We start from the raw sequence: 24,163 nt of genomic DNA, 5'->3' as shown, positions 1-24,163 counted from the left end.
ATGGTCATCATCATTGGACATTGTTAAATAATGGGGTTCAAAGGGGATTTTCGAATTTTATCAAGAGAAACTTATAGTTAGTGCATACATTTTCATACGTACTGGTGCCCTGTGGGAATCAAACATACAACCCTGGCATTGCAAAAACGACGCTCTATCAACTGAACCACACAAGCCCCAGGCATGTGTAAGCCTATGTATACAGGAGCGTATGTGCTATTGATATGGCTGCTAAGCTCTTTTGCCAGGTTTGCAATAGTATATTGATTGGCTATATCATGATATAAATATCCTAACATCCATTTACATCAAAGGCAACACAATTACTTTTACAATTATGTTCAGACCTATGTATACACTACTAAAATGTRAACTTTTGAAGGGATTGTTAGCAATAGTTACATGTAAGAACAACCTGTAATCATGCAGTAGGCCTACCTCAGCTTTAATATAACTGATGTACTATCATAGTGTCCAAGCTATCAGTCATTGGTTGGCTCAGGTGCAGGTTAGCAGTGCTGTCAATATTATCCCCAAGACATATACAGTAGCAGCATAAACTCCATCAAAGACTTGGCCTCTATTGGTTGGCTTCGCTATAGTTAGGCTACTCATGGTGATGTATTGGTTGACCTAGCTAACTATAGCTAGGCTACTCATGATAATGTATTGGTTGACCTAGCTAACTATAGCTAGGCTACTCATGATAATGTATTGGTTGACTTCACTATAGCTAGGCTACTCATGAAGATGTATTGGTTGTCCTAGCTAACTATAGCTAGGCTACTCATGATGACGTATTGGTTGACCTAGCTAATTATAGCTAGGCTACTCATTAAGATCTATTGCTTGTTTGTTCTATGCCTTTGAAGCTGAGTTTCTTCTGAAAATAGCTAGAAATTGTAAATTATTATTATTATTATTATTAGCAATCTATAAAGTATTTATTTTTCATTCAATTGACTAAGCATCCCAATTGATGAAGTTATTTCACAGTTTAGTTGCAGACTTGTAATCCAATTGCACCATCTAGTGTAGGATGTGTACATTACCTGTTAATGCAGACAGACAGCCATAAACAGACACACAGATACACACACACACYCGCGCCCACACACACACAAATMCAGGCTGAGTCATCCGGCAACTGTGATGTGACAGTTGATCAAGATCGTACAAAGATGTAAGAGTGTGAGAGTGTTAGGACCATCATTTATCATCCCCAATTACCCCCAGTGAGAATTCTGTACTTTAAAGGAAATTCCAACACTTTTTTACCTGATATTATCTCCAGAACCATACAAGTGTCTACATACAGTATATGAAAATGGCACATTTCTACATTCTGTATGTAAAAAGATAAGAAGAAAAGCTCCCATTATGATTTCATCAAAAGGTATTTCTTTTTAACTGTGATTTTGAAACAGAGGGAAATTAATAATATGAGGTAAAAAGTGGTGGAATAATCCTTTTTAATTTGCATGACACACACAAACACAAAAAAACTTCACGTCATAGAAAAGTTTTAATTAATGATACCAAAAGTCAATACAAAAGTCACCATTACACATACAAAATTAGACACAGCAAAAAAACGACCAAGCTCTCATAGGTAAAGCCCATCAATACACAGTAAATTAGTTCAGTTTTATAAATAACCAAAAATACTTCAACTTGATAGYCTAAGGTAAGACAAGGTACGGTAAGGTAAGGTACTCAGGCACATAAATGTCATATATGCGCGAACAGTAAATAATTTGCAACAGAGCAAACTTCAGATTAAGTCAAGATGTCAACATGTTTCATTTAGCCCTCACTCTTTTGACAGAAAGTAGCTAGGATTTCCAAGGTTTACATTTGTTAGTAGGTAGGCCTATCCTCTACTCAAGTTAAAAAAAAATACTTTTTAATGTATTTTTCATACAATACATAAACTAGTTATTGTAAAAAAAAAAAGAATATAAACTGAAATAGCATCGCTGTAATGCACACAGGTTTTAGATTATGGCTTTTATATGTTTATTCATCAAAATGTTTCATGAACATAGCAGCCTCCATTATAGAGATAGCAAGCTCACAGATTTAGCCTGAAACTTTGTAATAATTCTTTAGATGTTGTTTACAACAACTTTATTTGTCAAATTACAAATTATAATAGATTACAGGGTCTTTAAACATTTCATAAAAAAATACAAACAAATTTGCTAAACAAATTGAGGGGTGACCATGAAAAAGAAATGGTGCAAAAACACTACATTTTGGGGTGACCAATCAGAAAGTCTGGTGCAAAGAATGCATAATTTTGGGGTGACCAATCAAAAAGTATGGTGCAAAAAACAATCAACACCAGGGGGCAGTAATTGGTAAGAAAATGTACCATCAGCATTGCCCAAGTGGAGTACCAACCCTTTATTCCTGTGTACTTCTGTGAGCAATGCAGAATTCTTTACATTGGATTTTTTGTATTGCTATTTGGCTCAGAATCCAACCAATGCCAACCAAAGCCATCAAATGTAGGAGCAATTACTATCATTCTTTTAAGGGATAGTGAAGCATTTTTTCATGCTAGCTGTTCCTGTAGCTGTTCCTGTAGACTTCCAGTCATTGTGCCAACGCTAGTTAGCAATTGCTCCAGAACCTACCTTCAAACTGCCTGCAGAGACATACAAATGGTATCCATGAGTTCATCTGACTCTGGGTAAGTACAAAAAGGCCAAAATGTTGTACTATCCCTTTAAAGCAAAATGGAGCCCATGACATAACAAGCAGAATGTGAGAAGAACAGAATGAATACGTTTTTTCCCCTCTAAAGCCGGTTTATACCTGCTGCTAATATGGGTCCTGTGTCCTGATCTTGTCCACTTTCTGATTCTTCCCAAATTTTCAGAAATGTAGTCTCTTATCCGTCCACTGTGCATGCATTGTGACCAGATTTCCTGGCCCCTCCCTGTATGCAAATTATTTCACAGCTATTCCTTCAAAATAATATTTATTTATTTATTTTAAGACACATATTGATGACATAAGTCAATGGTGCCATCTGTCCAGATTCGTCTACACAGATATTTCCAAACCCAACGTGTGCCTGACTACCTAAGAAGCTGGTCAGGAAGATTCGATCACAATCAGATCACAGTCTTATAACTGTCTACACCTGTCTAAAAATGTGGGGACAGTCAAAATGTGGACAAGATCAGGACAAAGGACCAGGTTAGAARCAGGTATAAACTGGGCTTGATAAAAGTCATGAAAGGATGCACATGAGTATCTTTGCTATATACATGTTAAGAGGTACTTCCTGTTTCCGTGACTAATGGGAAACACTGTAAAATGTGATCTTCCTGAGATTGGAAAGATTTGCTGTTTTTCTTTGAGATMTATGCATCAACTCCAGACTGTTTGATTGCCTGCCTGCTGCCATGTTGGGTCAATAGTTTGGTCCTTTACTGAAAGGATCCCTGCTCCTCATCATGACACCGTAACACATGGATAGATGACACACCCCCGGCTGGCCCGGGACCCCAGGGTTACCTCTCTTKCCCTCCTCCCCGTTTAAGCCAGGGGGTCCTGGCTTCCCTGGATGACCTGGTTTACTGTACCCCTGGGGACCCATTMGACCTGGGAAAGTAGACAATTACAAATMAGATGTTTCTCTTGTGGTTCCAAAACATGTCCTACTGGTTTGCCAACAATTCCTAATCCTGTTATTTGATCACTTTTGATTGAAAAAGGGTAGCTAAGGTCCCAGAAGGCTTACWATGTGTTTATCTGCAGAAGAGGGAAAAGGSTCGCAATAGATCTGAAATGAATCCCAGAAAGTACTKTCCAACAGCTTGGACTGYGGACATGATTGGACACTATGCAGTGACTCAGATGCATCAATCTTAAGAACATTCTCCTGATTCCATTTCTATCTTAACTAAATAACTGAATAGACATAACTGCACTGAGTGTACAAAACATACAGAACACCTTCCTAATATTGAGTTGCACCCTTCCTTTTGCCCTCAGAACAGCCTAATTTTTTTGACACAAACCGGTGCACCTGGCACCTACTACCATACCCCGTTCAAAGGCACTTACATCTTTTGTCTTGCCCATTCACCCTGTGAATGGTACACATACACAATCCATTTCTCAATTGTCTCAAGGCTTAAAAATACTTCTTTAACCTGTCTCCTTCCCTTCATCTACACTGATTGAAGTGGATTTAACAGGTGACATCAATAAGGGATCTTAGTCTATCTCATGGAAAGAGTAGGTGTTCATAATGTTTTGTATACTCAGTGTAAATTGCATATATCCAATTGAATGAACAGTAGCYTACCATACATAGTAAACATGTATTATATTCTTATTATTACCTGGAGGCCCTGGTGTTCCCGGATCTCCAATCTCTGTTCTTCCTTGACTGCCCTTCTCACCCTTTAATCCAGGATCTCCTGGAAACACAAATAGAATGCTATGTGTTCCAGACAGTAGAAATATAATGCAATGTTTCCAGACAAATACAAATAAATGCAATGTGTTCAGACAGTACAAATAGAATGCAATGTGTTCAGATAGAACAAATAGAATGCAATGTGCCAGACAGTAGAAATATAAATGCAATGTGTTCCAGACAATACAAATAGAATGCAATGTGTTCCAGACAGTACAAATAGAATGCAATGTGTTCCAGACAGTACAAATAGAATGCAATGTGTTCCAGATAGAACAAATAGACTGCAATGTGTTCCAGACAGTAGAAATAAATGCAATGTGTTCCAGACAATACAAATAGAATGCAATGTGTTCCAGACAGTACAAATATAATGCAATGTTCCAGACATACAAATAGAATGCAATGTGTTCCAGATAGAACAAATAGAATGCAATGTGTTCCAGAAAGAACAAATAGAATTGCAATGTGTTCCAGACAGAAATAAATGCAATGTGTCCAGATAGAACAAATAGAATGCAATGTGTTCCAGACAGTAAAATAGAATGCAATGTGTTCCAATAGACAATAAGAATGAAATGTGTTCCAGACAGAAAAATAGAATGCAATGTGTTCCAGACAGTACAAATAGAATGCAATGTGTTCCAGATAGAACACATAGAATGCAATGTGTTCCAGACATACAAATAGAATGCAATGTGTTCCAGATAGAAAAAAGAAATATAATGCAATGTGTTCCAGACAGTACAAATATAATGCAATGTGTTCCAGATAGAAAAAATAGAATGCAATGTGTCCAGACAGTACAAATTATTGCAATGTGTTCCAGATAGAACAAATAGAATGCAATGTGTTCCAGACAGACAAATATAATGCAATGTGTTCCAGATAGAACACATAGAATGCAATGTGTTCCAGACAGTACAAATAGAATGCAATGTGTTCCAGATAGAACACATAGAATGCAATGTGTTCCAGATAGAACACATAGAATGCAATGTGTTCCAGATACAAAAAGAATGCAATGTTCCAGCAGTACAAATATAATGCAATGTGTTCCAGATAGAACACATAGAATGTAATGTGTTCCAGGCAGTACAAATATAATGCAATGTGTTCCAGATAACACATAGAATGCAATGTGTTCCAGACAGTACAAATAGAATGCAATGTGTTCCAGAAGAACACATAGAATGCAGTGTTTTCCAGACAGTACAAATAGAATGCAATGTGTTCCAGACAGTACAAATAGAATGCAATGCTGTTCCAGACAGTACAAAATAGAATTGCAATGTGATCCAACAGTACAAATAGAATGCAGTGTGTTCCAGACAGTACAAACACATTTTAAAATCTTATTTGACTAAAGGAAAAAGCTAGGCCTATGTTTATATTCTACTCTACTGTTTACCTGTACATACTGCACAGATTAATTGAGTCCTAAAGCCTATTTATTACCTTTCAAGCCAAGCATCCCAGGATGCCCAGGTCGACCTGGATGGCCTGGCTGTCCACTGGAACCAGGGTTCCCAGGAAAGCCTGTAGATCCTTGGGGCCCAACRGGGCCTGGTGKCCCCGGAGTCCCATCCCTGGTCTGACAGTGGTCACAGTTACTCAGCTGCTGGTTACTGAGAAGTAGTGAAGGCATCTCCACTGGGATGAAAACACAATGGAGAGGGCTCAGATATAGGTGTACTATACAGAYTACAGCAATGATCAAACATAATRAATACTCACATCTAAGTACCTCTCTGCATATTTCCTGAATTATTTGCTTGGACATCTCCCTTCCCTGTGGAAATGTGACATGATTGATGGCATCATGCAAAATGTATGAGTCAATTAATACAAATGGCATAGACATTGATGGAACAGTGAACGATTGTTGTTGAAAAGTGACATGTTGGGTAGTTGTTGATGACCAAGGATGGTCAGTGTACTGGTGATTGTACTGGTGAGGTACATACAGGTCTCCCCTCTAGTCCAGGTGGCCCAAGAGGGCCAACGTCCCCGCTCTGTCCTCGAGGCCCAGGCGGGCCTGTCTGCCCAGATAGTCCTGGCTGGCCTTGGTGACCTCCCAGTCCCCTCTGACCGGGGTCTCCTGTTGTCCCTTTCTGGCTTCCACAAGAGCATAGTATAAGTACACACACACTGCTCTAGATGGTGATGTATGCTTGGCTATTCAGGGCTACAGCTACTTACAGTAGTCAATGACAAACTTACCTCTCCTTTTTGTCCCGATGAGCCATTAGAGCCCTGTCAATCAAAGTCATAATGGCTGATTATTAGTAATGTTCATTAATTATAATGTAATTGGAATTGAATGAGATGMAAATACAACTAACTTCCATATCCTCTAGATGTGGATAAAGGGAAAACATGCTGTTTAAATTGATATTGTCAATGGAAAAGTGATCGTCAGAAGTCAATTTGAGAGTTGTTCTGARACTTCCAAATTCACAATCCAATTTCTGTACATGAATGTATTAGATCAGTGCTAGTCTATAATAMGAAATAAATACATTGTGACAAGAGGAAAATATTCKCATTTACAAATTATTTAGGCTATTGAAGAACCACTATAATGTGGTGAGAAAGGTTTCCCAATAGAAAAAGTCTACTGTAGCACTTGCAAGCAGTAAATATTATGTAACTGGGCTTCCGAGGCCACTGGACAATCAACTGTCCAATTGGTCAAAATGCTCTTGTATAGCCATTATAGAATTCATTCATTATTGTAAAAAATGTTTTTGATGTAATCATAGGAAGGGGAACTTACATGATTCCCTGGAATTCCCATATCTCCRTTTTCACCTCTCAATCCCTGTAGAGAAAATTAAACTAGCAATTATGGTTTTTGTTTTTAGTCATTCTGTTTGTGATTAAATGTAAGGTCTTCAGTAATCAAATMAGTGAGATTTTACAAGAAGGTTGTTGCTATGTCCATGACAGTCAGTTTAATGATATTTCCATCCAGAGACTRAGTACAAGTGACTTCTTAATTAACCGCAGTTCTGTGGTGACATTGTCATTTGACTCAATACGCTTCCTAGTTTCCCCCCAAAAGATCATAGCTGTCCCTGTTTTCCATTACTTTTGAATTAAGCGGTTGTTCAACATGATTCCACTCTGGCTAAATGAAAGCAACCACATTTGGAAGGAGGTAGTGAGCCAAGCATCCGATTATACTTGAAGCAGTCTTTTGTACATGGAAAATGTAGCAACCTGTATATACAGTACCAGTCAAAGGTTTGGACACACCTACTCATTCAATGTTTTTTCTTTATTTTTTACTATTTTCTACATTGTAGAATAATACTGAAGATATCAAAACTCTAAAATAACACATGTGGAATCATGTAGTAACCAAAAAAGTGTTAAACAAATCAAAATATATTTTATATTTGAGATTCCTCAAAGTAGCCACCCTTTGCCTCGATGACAGATTTGCACACTTTTGGCATTCTCTCAACCAGCTTCATGAGGTAGTCACCTATAATGCATTTCAATTAACAGGTGTGCCTTGTTAAAAGTTAATTTGTGGAATTTCTTTCCTTCTTAATGCGTTTGAGCCAATAAGTTATGTTGTGACATGGTAGGGGTGGTATACAAAGGTATCCCTTTTGGTAAAAGACCAAGTCCATATTATGGCAAGAARAGCTCAAATAAGCAAAGAGAAAAGACAATCCATCATTACTTTAAGACATGAAGGTCAGTCAATACAGAAAATGTAAATAACTTTGAAAGTTTCTTCAAGTGCAGTCGCAAAACTATCAAGCGCTATGATGAAACTGGCTCTCATGAGGACCGCCACAGGAAAGGAAGACCCAGAGTTACCTCTGCTGCAGAGGATAAGTTCATTAGAGTTACCAGCTTCAGAAATGGCAGCCCAAATAAATGCTTCACAGAGTTCAAGTAACAGCCACATCTCAACATCAACTGTTCAGAGGAGCCTGCGTGAATCAGGCCTCCATAGTCGAATTGCTGCAAAGAAACCACAATTAAGGGACACCAATAAGAAGAAGAGACATGCTTGGGCCAKGAAACATGAGCAATGGACGTTAGACCGGTGGAAATCTGTCCTTTGGTCTGATGAGTCCAAATTTGAGATTTTTGGTTCCAACCGCTGTGTCTTTGTGAGACGGAGAGTAGGTGAACAGATGATCTCTGCATGTGTGATTCCCACCGTGAAGCATGGAGGAGGAGGTGTGATGGTGTGGGGGTGCTTTGCTTGTGACACTGTCTGTGATTTATTTAGAATTCAAGGCAAACTTAACCAGCATGGCTACCACAGCATTCTGCAGCGATACATCATCCCATCTGGTTAGCGCTTAGTGGAACTATCATTTGTTTGTCAACAGGACAATGACCCAACACACCTCCAAGCTGTGTAAAGGCTATTTGACCAAGAAGGAGAGTGATGGAGTGCTGCATCAGATGACCTGACCTCCGCAATCACCCGAKTTCAACCCAATTGAGATGGTTTGGGGTGAGTTGGACCGCAGAGTGAAGGAAAAGCATCCAACAAGTARTCAGCATATGTAGGAAGTCCTTTAAGACTGTTGGAAAAACATTCCAGGTGAAGCTGGTTGAGAGAATGCCAAGAGTGTGCAAAGCTGTTATCAAGGCAAAGGGTGGCTCCTTTGAAGAATCTAAAATATATTTTGATTTGTTTAACACTTTTTTGGTTACTATATGATTTCACATGTGTTATTTCATAGTTTTGATGTCTTTACTATTTTTCTACAATGTTGAAAATAGTAAAAATAAAGAAAAACCCTTGAATGGGTAGGTTTGTCCAAACTTTTGACTGGTACTGTATGTTTCCCAAAGCAACCTCCGGTCCATAAGTCAAATGAAGGTTTCAATATGTTCATCAGTTACAGTATATTACATTTCATTTTGTTGCTGTTTACCATTATTTGCTCTCTTGGACTGAACAGCATGGCAAAATATAACTAAACTATGCTTTAAATGTCTGGAATTCCATCTGAAATCCTCTGAGAGGACAGACGCTCCATACAAAGAATCAAGGGCAGCTAATGGATTTGAATTGTCATCAGGAGTTATTAAATGTTGCGAATACCTCCCCTCCTCGTTCACCTGGATCTCCCCTTTGTCCCTGGTGAGATAGAAATTACACAACAATCACGTGTTATGATATTGTTASAATATTGTTACAATAGGAGAATACAGAGTTACAGTTACAAATGTTCAAACTTCAGCTGCATCAAGTCCATGGAACATGCTATGYATATGCCAGATGACAGTATGTTAAACATTCTACAAGCCTCTTGTAGTGTTTCCCTGTTTTTTGAAAATATATTTTGTTGTAAGATTGCAAGTTGTCCTGAAGTGGTAGAAATTAAACGAAAGGCAAACTAAAAAGTACTGTTTATGATACGGTAAGCTAGATYTAATTGTCTCTAGGGTGGAAGTTCAAATAATGTCTGTGAAACAGTTCCTGTAAAAAATACTGTTATTGATCAATGATGTATTTTATTGCATTTGAGTAACCCTCACCTGTAAATTGCAGTCCTTGGGGTAATTTATTTATGTCATCCTATGAAAGGCTTGCTTGGAAGCTGTGGTATAAATTATTATTCTTTATTGAAGTTAATGGAGGTAAATCTGGAAACACAGCTCACTATAAAGTAGTTTTCTGGCTCCTAATTCTTCATCAAAATGCAACGTCAGTGTTTTTCCTCGCTCATTAAATAAACAAAATGTGATCGGGATGGCAACACTGAAAACATTTGCAGAAAACATTCTTAATGCTTAATCCCAGCTCATTCGTACACTACGCCTCAGAAAAATAAATAATTATACCAATTTCAAAAGAACCTATTTGAGCAGAACATTTAGTGAAAATTAGTATAATTGCTAATTCCAATAATTCCAATAATTGCTAAGTAGGTAAATCCCTATTGAACAGTATAGACACAGTAATTTCACAGCAGTTAAGAGTGATTTTGTAGGAGACTGTCCTCTCCCTAATAACTACCTTAGGTCCTGTCAGGCCTGGCATTCCTGGGTGTCCTGGCTGACCTGTTCCACCATGGTCACCTGACTTGCCCTGGAATACCATTCATTCAATCAGCATTATACTGTACATGTACATTTGAGTCATTTAGCAGACACTCTTATTACAGCGACTTACAAGTCTTAAGATAGCTGGGTGAGACAACCACATATCTGTACATAGTAAGAACCCACAGTAAGGACACTTTGTCTCTTAGATGTTCTGTAACTTACGTCGCACTGTAGGGGTTCATCAATGACTCACACAGCCTTCTTAAAACAAATCTAAATTACGMAATCACCTTTACATTCATAATAGACACAATATCAACTGATATAAAACTTAAAATGTTGACCTCCTGTCCTGGAACCCCTGGTTGACCTGGAAGTCCACTTTCACCTTTGCTGCCCTTTATTTGAGAAAAAATTATTAGTTGAAGGAGGTACTTCATAAAATACATAGAAGATGCTGATTTGTAAATACAATTCTGCTTGTAAATCATGAAATACTGCTGTGAAAAAAAGGCATTGTTGAAAGGCATTGTTTCCACATTGGCAGAGACCACATTCAAGGTAAGTGCTGCATATGTCGGCTCAATCAGAAATTACATTTAAATGTCAAGCGTGCTATTGTAACAGGGTTATATTGGTGATTCCCCTTGCCACTTTATTGTTAAGCCAATAGGTTTTTGGTTTTAGTTTTGTCTTGCCTTCACCTACTCAACATGGCATCTTATTGGCTGGTTTGCGTAGCTTGCTTACGAGGGGGGATGTTTCAGTTAGAATCGTCCCAGTGAACAAGCACCAAACCAGCGGWAAGTTGTTGMTTGCAAAGCACTGTACGTCAAAAGTGATTTTTATACTCCCAAGTGATGATTTAAATGTACAATTTATATCAATTTGTTTGTAAATGTTATTCGAACATCACACGTAAGATGCAGCGTTTTTTGGTGAATATTTGTCGTGCATTTTGTTGTAGAGAATTCCCGCTAATACTAGCTAGCAACTTACTGTGTCTGGTGGGGTGGTTCGTATATTTTGTACAGTGCGTGAGTGCAGAGTTGGATGGTGAGCCGTGCATTGCATGACGTGACATTTTGTGCTGTTTCTATCGGGTACATTGTTCAAAATATTATATTGTAATTGTTGTATTATTTTGGTAACTACATTGCTCAGTGAACAAGCACCAAACCAGCGTGCGTGAGTGCAGAGTTGGATGGTGAGCCGTGCATTGCATGACGTGAAATTTTGTGCTGTTTCTATCAGAATAAAGCTCCATGACTGGTGCTACAAGTTGGAGTTCGTGTCGATGATTGATTGTACACAACGCAAGAAGAGTACTGTTACACTATTACATTATCTAGCGCTGATCAGATTTAAACCCAGCCCTAGTTTGTGTTTTTTCTTTTTCTAAACAAATATCCTCTCCCTAATAAATGCTGTTTGAAACTAGGACATTAATATGAAAACCCTGCTCATGTCCAGAAACTACTATTTCACTCCTGTGCCATTAACCAATAAACATTGACTCTTGTTAAACAGATATCAGCTAATGAAAAGTGATTGGGAGACAGAGAGTCGAGACCAGAGTACCAGACCGCTTTTGATTTCCATCCCAAAATTCCACTGGCGAAGGCAATAGTAGTCAACTTGTATCACCATTTCATTTGGCGTCTCTAGTATAACCATGGCACTGCTCTAAACAACATACTCGCTAGAAATTATATCACTGCAGAAAATGCTAACCCAAGCACTATATGCATCTACAATAATGCAGAGTTTTGTTGCATGTCTCGGTAGGCCTATACAGTGGCACTCTAACACGACTAGAGGAACGGATTTCACACACCAATAGACAAGGGCTGATATGCACAGCACAACTATAAACCCTTTTAAGGACAGATGAGGTAATGTAGCCGGCAATATTTTGAATTTCATAACACTGCTCAATGTKATTAAGGGTTTTAAAGTTCCTCTGTGTGGTCATCACTGCCTCTAGTGGTGGTGTTGCAGGAGACAGGAGTAATTGAGATCTTCTGGCCAGAACACTCAAATTGGTCCAACACAGTACAGATGTAGGATCTTAATTTGTGCCAGTTTGCTACAGCAGGAAAATACCTATTAAACCAATTATAATTCATGGACATTTTTGTATGAGGTGATGGATTTTTTGTTAGATTAAGTCTGAAATTTAAAGGTGGAAATGACAAACTTTAGAAGCCTTTTTTAAGTTAAAATACACWAAAAGTTAGCATTTCCTGRTGTGCAGGAACATTCTAAGCAACAAAACAGTGATCAAATTAAGATCCTWCATTTGTACCTGTATTGGTTCACATCATTTCAATGCTAATATGGTGTATTAAGGTATATGTTTGAGCAATCTTTACTACTACTATTGACTATATTTACACAAGTTATTGAGATGTTCTCAGCKCCCCATGAAAAGTGCATTTTACTASTTCTGCAAATAGTACTCACATGGACATTGGGCAAAGGAAAATCGACATAATCCGTGATTGACATAATCCCATTGACAAGATGTTACATTTCTGGAAGAGAACAGAAACCACTGGTACCTTAGGTCCAGGTTGTCCCGATGATCCACGTTSACCAGGCAATCCATTGTCCCCCTAAATAAGAAAAACAAGACAACAACATCAGTTTCGATGTTCCCGGTATCTCTACACATCTGTATTTGTATTTATTATGGATCATTGAGTATGTGTGAAAATTCCTTAGAWCTTTGCTCCATACATATGTAAAATATACTACTGTAAGTGTGACCCTGAATACATTTGGACAAATTGAAACTGGATCTATTGGTGGCAGCCAACTTACAGATGTTCCWGTCGAACCTTTGGCTCCCTTCGGTCCTGGCAAACCATCTTCACCCTGTAATTATAGAATCATATAATTAATAACATTGGTAGTCACTTTTCTATGCTGTAATTTAACGCAGCAGTTGTTCAATTTGGAAATATTTTTTGCGAAGAAATACAAGTATAACAACTTCCCTGATTGATTGCATGTGTGCTCTTTCTCTCTGTCACTTATGACATCTTTATTAAACTTTATTTATGTATTTCAATATCAAAACTTGAACCATAGTTTATAAAAGTCTAATGTTATGGGGATAGGGTACTGGGTCCTCAGAGGACTTTTGAAAATGTACTTATTTGTGGGCAAGACTGAAGTCTTCAAATTCTAGTAATCCCGAAATAATTTGTGGATTTTCCAAAATCCATCACCCGCACTTATATTTTTGTCATTTAACAGATGCTAAAATCTTATCCAGAGCGACTTACAAGAACAATTAGGGTTCAGTGCCTTGCTCAAGGGCACAMCGGCAGATCTTTCACCTAGTCGACTCAGGGATTCAAACRAACAATTTTACGGTTACTGGCCCAACACTTTAACGACTAGGCTTACTTTATTATATTCCTATTTATTTTAGTCTATACATTATAACAGTGCATGTAAACCATAGTTGAAAACAGTATAGTGTTSATAAATAGTTTTAGACATAAAATAAGGGAATGCCAAATAAAGTACAATAACATTATAGCCTTTCTTGCCAGCACAAAAGTTTGCTATAAAAAACTTGCCGGGAAGGAGATTGTGACTTTGAATCAATATTTAATGAAAATGTAATAGACAGTATGGGTACATCCTAATATAAGGACAGACCTTTATGAGAATAACAGGAGCTCACCTTAGTTCCACTCTGGCCCTCATTTCCAGGCACGCCAGGCATACCCTGGAAACAAAGACAGAGTATGTAGCTTACTCTATATGACAAAACACGATCACAATACACCGTGTGTTATGCATTACAATTGTTTTCAATATATTGATGAAAGACAGACAGGTCAGTGTCCTCCCCATCTAACGCAGCTAACATACTGTATATGGTTCACYGATYGTTTTGTTTTCTTTCTTCTGAGAGTCTGGATTATTCACATATCAAATGTCTTTCCCCTGAGCTTCGCTGGCTCTATCAGACAGTGGGTTTAATAGCTTTCACAGGATGTTGTAAAAACAAACACAAATACCGCCCTAATGAAGAGAACAGTGGTACTAGATAGCATTGGGTATCACAATGAATGGACAGGCCGAATGTGGCTTGAAATCTCATTGCATTTATAATTCATCAGAGAGATTGTTGTACCAATCTATATAACATACAATATGTGTGTGTTAACCCTTGGCGATCTCTTCATAACATGTTGATTGATTTTATATGAATAACTAGTTGACCCCTAACAAGGATAGACCTAATAGTACAAATAGGTTTGTTGTCCAATAAATATACTTCCTAAAGTTTGTATAGAAGAATATACACAACTTTATGTGGACCTATAAGTGTTCTCTGCACACAATAGTTTTCCCACTAATCAGTCATTTCAACATGGAAAATGTATCTGGGACACCTCCCGAGTCTCATTCCGACAAAGCCTCAGACCTCAAAGCTCTTAAAGCCACAGTGTATATCTTGGTTTAAATGAATAGCAACACAGTCCCAAAAATATTACTCATTGAAAACAGCAATAGGTGTTTCAAATGCTTGAGGATATGTTCCATGAAGTGGAATGGAAGCATTCCATTTCCATGAAAGCTTGCCCATTTTGTCTGACCACTCAGTGTCAGAAATCAGGAGTTTAAAAGAAGAAGCATGTATGTAGTGAACAAATATGCCATGTTTATGGAAGTATGAAATAAGGACTACTGCATTTAGTGATACCAAATATCTCTGAAAATTCACTGTGGTGTAACCCTGTGAACGATGAGACCAAAAGGAGACTATTGCGTACAGGCCAAAGGTCAGATGACACATCATATTTAAGTAGTCCCAGAGATGACTGTATATCCTTTTTCAAGTATGATCTACATTCATGGCTGTACGCATATTATCTATTGAAAACATTTCCTCCTCTTCAAAGACTTTCGACAGACACATCTCTGTTACACTTCAAACAAAGAATGACGTTGAAGGTTAAGGATATGGATATGGGTGACATAGCAGGTCCTTAAGTAGTGGTTGGCAGCAAATGTAGAATAACCAACAATGTCAAATCCCAACCAGGGATTGTCACATCCTAAGCCAAATTCTGCATATTCCATTACACCTCACAGCATAAACTGATATGTGTTTGGTAGTTGAGAGACAATATTTGTGGTTAATGGACAAATGTGAAAAGTGCCTGGCGTTTAAAACCCTCCTGGGGACATAAATGGTCGTAAATAGTAAATCTGTTAGTTTGTGAATGTTTAGTTGAGTAAATAAACAGTTTATAATTGTTGAGCATATCCAACAAAACTACCTTGAAATGCCTCTTTAGTCAGTTTTTCATGATAAACGGGTACAGATGTTTGGAAAACGGCAGAGACTTTATCTTGAGGGGATTGTAAAGGAACATGGAAACATGGAAAATAACTCATCAAAAATCCTCCGATGCTGCAAATATATTAAAAGCTGTTCCCCAGACGAGGCTATTGACAATTAGCCACTTCAGTTAAGACACCATGAAAATCAAATCTATTTATGTAATGGCTGGAATGGAATTAATGGAACAGTATCAAACACATCAAACATATGGAAACCACATGTTTMACTCCATTCCATATATGCCATTCCAGKCATMACAATGAGCCTGCCCTCCTATAGCTCGTCCAAACAGTCTTCTCTAATCTGTTGGCATCTATCTGTTGGCTTTGGATAGGGCCTGAAAGTGGTTTTGGAGGGCCAATAGGGTCTGCTCATCCATCTAATCTAAAAACACCAATGACTCAAGGTGATGTCTTTCGGATACAACACTCTTGACTCTTATTGGTTATTCAAAATCCCATGACACTTGTCTCAAGAGTAAGGCTGGTAACCCAATCCTTTTCCCCATGCCATTATCAACACATCAGGTAAAATAAGTACCTAAATAGAAAAAATATAGAAAAAAGTCTCAAAATACAATAATTTTTATACACTAGCTTTGAGGGGGTTACAGGCAGATACAACTATTGTGTTATTTAGTCCATAAAGACATTGGATCATTGGATGTTCTGGCAAACCAAATGGCTTACAGCCCTGTGGAGCAACTGACTCATCTAGAACATTGTAGTTCCACCACTCGGCTTGTGTGGCCAAATCTGCAGAGCTCCCAAGACTAATGGGGATGCACTTGTGTAAAACTCTTTTTCAGATGTATTATTCTGTCCCCAAATGACTACAAAATGACTACATGAAGTCACCAAAGTATTGCCATAATAGGGTTTATATCCTGGGATGAACTAGAGGGAAACCACTCCAAATTTACTAGCTGTCAGAAATACTGTCATGATCCATGATGTCGGCTGTGATTCAAGTAGCTCCAGATGACCGAGTCTGTTTTGGATATCCCCTGCTAAAGTCAAGGAACTCATTTTATTTGAGGGGGCGGAGGGCATTCTGGCATTGTTCATATTTCATAGAAACCCAAGCATACAAGAAAGTAGACCGTCTAGAGTGCATAGAATGTAGATTATAATCCATGGTTATAGAAAGAATAGAAATGTCCATGACTTACAGGATGGCCCTCCCTTCCGTCTAGACCAGGGATGCCAGCTGCTCCAACCTCTCCCTATTGATGAAAATAATGCATCAGAATATCATTAACACAGACATCATGCTTGATGATTCAGTGTACCGGCTACAGGTACAGTTCAAAAGAGATAGCAGCACCCCACCACGAATTTGCTCATTGGATACTGTTGAATCTATCTTTGTTACATAAAGTTAACAGCAGAGGCGGCAGGTAGCCCAGCGGTTAACGTTGTGGGCCCAGTAACCGAAAGGTCGCCGGTTTGGATCCCCAAGCCAACTGGGTGAAAAATATGCCGATGTACCCTTGAGCAAGGCACTTAGCTGTAAGTCACTCTGGATAATAGTGTCTGTAAAATTAGGTGTTAAATAAGGTGTCTGTACAGTGTCAGCTCTACATGTAATCCAGCTTGTCAAGCCATGATGAGGTGTTAAATAAGGTGTCTGTACAGTATCAGCTCTACATGTACAGTAACCCAGCTTGTCAAGCCATTATTTGCAACCAACTGGCAATCTAAAAACATCCAATGAGACACTACTTGTTCTATTTTCCACAGTGTAGAAGGGAAGAAACCAACTGTGAACATTTTGGAAGGTTCTACATGTGGAAGAAAAAATCATATAAATCCAGAAGTTATAACGCAGACACAACCACCTAGATGGTGATGAACTGCCGTTAAGATAATGAAAACCATGTGTCAGAAAAGCCTGAGCTGAGTAAGAACACAAGGAAACAATGGTGCTAACCCCCTTATAGATCACAATGTGTGCTAACAGCAATAATATATTTCCACTGTTGGGGAACTGCCAGACAACAGCAGCGTAACCCTTTGGTGGTTCAGTTCAGAKCAACTACGACAAGTCAACCTTATGGTCAATTTTGTCATACGTCAATCCCATCCATCAGTGAGTTAACTTTCCTTTGTTTAGTCACATTGAAAACCAACCTTTTGACCGATTTGTCCTGAGACTCCGTTCTTTCCATCGCTTCCAGGTAAACCCTGAGTTGAAGAATGGGAGAAAGAGATTTTTTCAAACTTAAAGCCATGTCAGTTCCTGGTTTGAGACCAGAGTATCTAAATTGTACATACTGGTACTCCTGGATGTCCTGCTGGCCCAGAGAATCCCCTGGCTCCTTTTTCTCCCTGAAATTGTCAAATCATCAAGATTACCAAGATTGATATTTCATATTTAGTCTTTTATTAYGATCCCCTTTAGCTGCTGCCAAGGCAGCCGCTACTCTTCCTAGGCTCCATACCGGAACCAAACAACACATCACAACAAAACGGTCTACATCATCAATAAAACAATACATCACACAATACCTTGGGTACTATATAAATTCACCCTTATCCATCATTACAAATGTACAATATAAAATGTACAATATTACAACAATATAATACTACAGTATATTGGCCAGAGGTCAATATACTGTATACATTTGTCAATATGTTTGTCAACTTGAAAGCATAAGCAAGTGGCCAGTTAACTACTACCTAACCTATGCTGTTTACTTGGCAACGAATGTACATAACCGTGTGGTTAATAACAGTATTGGGATATTCTTACCACTTGGCCATCTTTGCCGGCAAGTCCTGATCCCCCTGAAAGACCCAMAGAGCCCTGGGAAAAAAATAAGAAATTAAAGATAAGTTTAATAACAATTTATTACCATGCAACGRCCCTTGCCTACCTTTCTCTGAACACATTTGATTAAGATGAACAGTGAAATGCTTACTTACGGGCCCTTCCCAACAATGCAGAGAAATAGAGAAATAATAAAAAAGTAATAATAATAACAGTAACAATAAATAATGTACAGAGTCAATGTCTATGTTCCTTACAATCTACAAATGTTTCATGTTCTTTTTAATTTCCTTTGGCCTGCTCTCATAGAATACAAGGTGTATTGTTTTATTAGATGTGGGATTCATGACATTCAGTTCACCAGCTGTTTATTTGCATTTAAGACGGTTCTATTAGGATAGTCCCGAGAGTGTATTTATCACTATGGATTACCAATAGCTTCCTTTTCTGTTCATAATTTGACCAAAATAATGAATCAATACAACATATGTCATCTGCCCAGGATGTAAGACATTTAGGGAGATGGATTACTGATTATATACAAATTAATTGAAAAACCTGGCTGATAATGTGCATGCAAAGAGTTGATATTATATAGAGATGTATACATTTGATAACCTTATTCAGTGAAACCAGTGTTATGGTGTACCTTTTCACCTGCTTGACCCAATGGCCCAGGTAATCCTGGAACCCCTCTTTCACCCTGAAAAGACAAGAGATTTATACATAAAATGTGTGTCTGATAAAAGTGATTGTAGATTATTAGAAGTAGCTTTGATCAGTTGGTTGGAATACAAGCATTGGTTATAATGCTTGAAAGCGGGTCTTCTACAGTGTCATAAAATAAACAATGCCGAATCGATAAAAAGTCATACTAATGCCCTTTTTTGACCTTCCTACCGAATCACCAGGCCGTCCTTGTTCTCCCTTGTTGCCATCAACCCCGCGTCGCCCCTGAAAGAGAGAACAGAAAGAGCAGCTCCATTGATTTAACATCAAAAACACTACTCTGATCAAAACATAATTTGTTTTAAAATTCAGCTGATACCTCTGTCCCAGTTGGACCCTGTGGTCCAGGAATCCCTCGGTTACCAGGAACACCCTTCAATTTAAAAAGAGATGCGAATTCATGAGATATTTACCCTTTTTATTAATGTTGCTCATAGATAAAACACATGAATCASCTGTGTGTTCAATTAAATGATTCTCACTTAATGCGGCAATCAGCAGTTAAACATTAKCAAAGCGTGCTCCCAGCCTGTGTTTCGCTAAAACGTTGAGGGCTGGAGAAACGTAACCACGCTCAAATTCGTAGACAGAGCTATGGATGCAAGGACTGACCATCCATTATATCAAAATTAAGGGTAACAATTTACTTTGACTACACAGCCATAAAGCATTCTTTATACTTCTATAAGCATTTCATGAACGTGTTATAATAGGTCCCAAATGCATTATTAATTCAAGGTTAATGAAATATATCCATAGCATATCTATAGAGGCTTATCTATAGCGCCTTCATGTCTTCCTAGTCCGGTGTGGATCACTTGGTAGAGCACAGCACTTCCAACGCCAGGGTTGTGGGTTCGACTCCCATAGGGGACCAGCATGAAAATGTATGTACTCACTACTGTAAGTCGCTCTGGATAAGAGAGTCTGCTAAATGTAAAAAACTGTAAATGCTATACAAAATCTCATATTTAGGAATCTTTATAGATGTGTCATATGGTGGACTTTAGCCTTCATAGTTACATTTTCATTGACCTATGCATATTCTCACAAATMATTGACCTTAATTGATGGCATGTYTGTGCTGTGACTTTCTGTACTTAATTAACCACCATCCTCCTGTGATTGGAGCATCCCTTAAACTACTGTCTCTCTTTCATTGTGGTCCACACCCTCTACCTCCTTTATAACCTGTGGTGCACCTGTGTTTGAGGTCGAGCGCGGTGAGTAAAAGACGCAAGTTGTTGGTCCCAAACAACAAAGGTTTGAGTTGCGTAGGTGTGGTTGAAGTTAGCTCATAGTGGCGTTCGTCCTAAAAATAGTTTTCCCTGCGTTCAGGGTTGTCGTCTATCGTTAGTTTTTTTGTAGTTCTTGCTCCAAGTGCCACACCCCGTGCCCGTGGTGATGGTGGCTTCGCCAGGTAGATTTGTTGTGATTAAATAATTGACAACGTCATTTATTTGCTCTTATGGACAGTAATGTGGTTGTAGTCCTATGCATTATTACTGTCTATGTAGTGTGCAAGCCACCATCTGGGTATCTATTGATTGATGATCGTTGTGATACTGGCTTGAAGAAAGAAGATTGTAATAAAAGTGATTTTTTTTTAATGGTGTTGTCTGGTCAATTGCATTGCTAATGACCCAACTCATAAGATTTGGGCTCCCGAGAGGCGCAGCGGTCTAAGACACTGTATCTCAGTGCATCTCCACTCGTTATACTTCAAGTGTATCACTGCAGTCACTTTTTCATTTTGTCACATTACAGCCTTAAATTGTTTTCCCCGTCATCAATCCACACAATACCATATTATGACAAAATACAGGTTTAAATTTATTTTTTACATTTATAAAAAAATGTAAAGCAAAAAAAAAAAAAAAGAAACGTCCCTTTTTCAGGACCCTGTCTTTCAAAGATAATTCGTAAAAATCCAAATACTCACGATTTCATTGTAAAGGGTTTAAACACTGTTTCCCATGCTTGTTCAATGAACCATACGCAATTAATGAACATGCACCTGTGTCGTAAAGACACTAACAGCTTAAAAACGGTGGGCAATTAAGTCCAAAGTTATGAAAACTTAGGGCACTAAAGAGGCCTTTCTACTGACTCTGAAAAACACAAAAGAAAGATGCCCAGGGTTCCTGCTCATCTGCGTAACGTGCCTTAGGCATGCTGCAAGGAGGCATGAAGACTGCAGATGTGGCCAGGGCAATAAATTGCAATGTCCGTACTGTGAGACGCCTAAGACAGTGCTACAGGGAGACAGGACGGACAGCTGACTTGTCCTCGCAGTGGAACACGTGTAACAACACCTGCACAGGATCGGTAAATCCGAACATCACACCTGCGGGACCAGATACAGGATGGCAACAACAACTGCCCGAGTTTCACCAGGAACGCACAAACCCTCCATCAGTGCTCAGACTGTCCGCAATAGGCTGAGACAGGCTGGACTGAGGACTTGTAGGCCTGTTGTAAGGCAGGCGTCCTCACCAGACATCACCGGCAACAACGTCGCCTATGGGCACAAACCCACCGTCGCTGGACCAGACAGGACTGGCAAAAAGTGCTCTTTACTGACAAGTCGCGGTTTTGTTTCACCAGGGGTGATGGTCGGATTCACGTTTATCGTGAAAGAATGAGCGTTACACCGAGTCCTGTACTCTGGAGTGGGATGAATTTGGAGGTGGCGCATCCGTCATGGTCTGGGGCCTTCACGAATGAGAGTTACACACAGCATCATCGGACTGAGCTTGTTGTCATTGCAGGCAATCTCAATGCTGTGCATTACAGGGAAGACATCCTCCTCCCTCATGTGGTACCCTTCCTGCAGGCTCATCCTGACATGACCCTCCAGCATGACAATGCCACCAGCCATACTGCTCATTCTGTGCGTGATTTCCTGCAAGACAGGAATGTCAGTGATCTGCCATGGCCAGCGAAGAGCCCGGATCTCAATCCCATTGAGCACGTCTCGGACTGTTGGATCGGAGGGTGAGGGCTAGGGCCATTCCCCTCAGAAATGTCCGGGAACCTGCAGGTGCCTTGGTGGAAGAGTGGGGTAACATCTCACAGCAAGAACTGGAAAATCTGGTGCAGTCCATGAGGAGGAGATGAACTGCAGTACTTAATACCGTTTGTGGCCACACCAGATGCTGACTGTTACTTTTGATTTTGACCCCTCCTTTGTTCAGGGACACAAATATTCKATTTCTGTTAGTCACATGTCTGTGGAACTTGTTCAGTTTATGTCTCAGTTGTTGAATCTTGTTAAGTTCATACAAATATATACACATGTTAAGTTTGCTGAAAATAAACGCAGTTGACAGTGAGAGGACGTTTCTTTTTTTGCTGAGTTTACTTTATTTACGTACGTATTCAGACCCTTTGCTATGATACTCGAAATTGAGTTCAGGTGCATCCTGTTCCCATTGATCATCCTTGAGATATTTCTTKAACTTGATTGGAGTCCACCTGTGATACATTCAATTGATTGGACATGATTTGGAAAGGCACACACCAGTCTATATAAGGTCCAAAAGTTGACAGTGCTTGTCAGACCAAAAACCAAGCCATGAGATAGAAGGAATTGTCCATAGAGCTCCAAGACAGGATTGTGTCTAGGCACAGATCTGGGAAAGGGGAACAAAAAATGTATGCTGCATTTAAGGTCCCCAAGAACACAGTTGCCTCCATCATTCTTAAATGGAAGAAGTTTGGAACCACCAAAARTCTTCACGGAGCTGGCCGCCTGGCCAAACTGAGCAATCGGGGGAGAAGGGCCTTGCTCAGGGAGGTGACTAAGAACCTGATGGTCACTCTGACAGAGCTCCAGAGTTCCTCTGKGGAGATGGGAGAACCTTCCAGAAAGACAACCATCTCTGCAGCACTCACCAATCAGGCCTTTATGGTAGAGTGGCCAGACGGAAGKCACTKCTCAGTAAAAGGCACATGACAGCCTTTCTTTGAGTTTGCCAAAAMGCACTCYCAGAKCATGAAAAACAAGATTCTCTGGTCTGATGAAACCAAGATTGAACCCTTTGGACTGAATGCCAAYCGTCAGATCTGGAGGAAACCAGGCACCGCTCATCACCTGGCCAATACCATCCCTACGGTGAAGCATGGTGGTGGCAGCATCATGCTGTGGGAATGTTTTTCAGSGGCAYGGACTGGGAGACTAGTCAGGATTGAGGAAAAGGTGAACGAAGCAAAGAGATCCTTGATGAAAACCTGCACCAGAGCACTCAGGACCTCAGAATGGGGCGAAGGTTCACCTTCCAACAGGACAACGACCCTAAGCACAATGCAGCCAAGACAATGCAGGAGTGGCTTTGGGACAGTCTCTGAATGTCCTTGAGTGGCCCAASCAGAGCCTGGACTTGAACCTGATAAAAATCTCTGGAGAGACCTGAAAATAGCTGTGCAGTGATGCTCCCCATCCAACCTGACAGAGCTTGAGAGGATCTGCAGAGGAGAATGGGAMAAACTCCCCAAATACAGGTGTTCCAAGCTTGTAGCGTCATACCCAAGAAAACTGTTGGTGGTTGAAGATATCCCTCTAGTGGTGTGGGGGCTCATCTTTGGCAAAGTGGGTGGCGATATATCCTGCCTGTTTGGCCCTGTCCGGGTGTATCGTCGTACAGGGTCACAGTGTCTCCTGACCCCTCCTGACCCCTCCTGTCTCAGCCTCCAATATTTATGCTGCAATAGTTTATGTGTCGGGGGGCTAGGTTCAGTCTGTTATATCTGGAGTATTTCTCCTGTCTTCCTGTGTGAATCTAAGTATGCCCCCTCTAATTCTCTRTCTC

General features: G+C 39.4%; 1 protein-coding gene across 4 annotated transcripts in view; it reads right to left on the bottom strand.

The window, feature by feature from the left end:
- Nucleotides 1–1,506: 1,506 nt before the first annotated feature.
- col21a1 (collagen, type XXI, alpha 1) overlaps nt 1,507–24,163 on the bottom strand; it is a 46,638-nt gene continuing 23,981 nt past the window's right edge. For 3 of the 4 annotated variants that reach the window (XM_023993638.2, XM_070444987.1, XM_070444988.1), the window contains exons 10-29: nt 19,672–19,725; nt 19,524–19,577; nt 19,273–19,326; nt 18,606–18,659; nt 18,125–18,178; nt 17,981–18,034; nt 17,020–17,073; nt 14,175–14,219; nt 13,301–13,354; nt 13,039–13,092; nt 10,819–10,872; nt 10,446–10,517; nt 9,528–9,563; nt 7,221–7,265; nt 6,665–6,697; nt 6,409–6,555; nt 6,179–6,233; nt 5,900–6,094; nt 4,365–4,442; nt 1,507–3,618 (exon numbers count right to left, since the gene is read on the bottom strand). In XM_023993638.2, the coding sequence (XP_023849406.1) occupies nt 3,428–3,618; nt 4,365–4,442; nt 5,900–6,094; nt 6,179–6,233; nt 6,409–6,555; nt 6,665–6,697; nt 7,221–7,265; nt 9,528–9,563; nt 10,446–10,517; nt 10,819–10,872; nt 13,039–13,092; nt 13,301–13,354; nt 14,175–14,219; nt 17,020–17,073; nt 17,981–18,034; nt 18,125–18,178; nt 18,606–18,659; nt 19,273–19,326; nt 19,524–19,577; nt 19,672–19,725 (1,437 nt within the window). In that variant the 3' untranslated portion in view covers nt 1,507–3,427. Of the gene's footprint in view, nt 3,619–4,364; nt 4,443–5,899; nt 6,095–6,178; nt 6,234–6,408; nt 6,560–6,664; nt 6,698–7,220; nt 7,266–9,527; nt 9,564–10,445; nt 10,518–10,818; nt 10,873–13,038; nt 13,093–13,300; nt 13,355–14,174; nt 14,220–17,019; nt 17,074–17,980; nt 18,035–18,124; nt 18,179–18,605; nt 18,660–19,272; nt 19,327–19,523; nt 19,578–19,671; nt 19,726–24,163 lie in introns of those variants that run through there. The other variant, XM_070444989.1, reaches the window with a different exon arrangement.

This window comes from Salvelinus sp. IW2-2015, linkage group LG8 (assembly GCF_002910315.2).
Source record: "Salvelinus sp. IW2-2015 linkage group LG8, ASM291031v2, whole genome shotgun sequence".
Lineage (NCBI taxonomy): Eukaryota > Metazoa > Chordata > Actinopteri > Salmoniformes > Salmonidae > Salvelinus > Salvelinus sp. IW2-2015.
The sequence above is the reverse complement of the archived record's forward strand: the minus strand, read 5'-3'. Positions and strand labels throughout refer to the sequence as shown.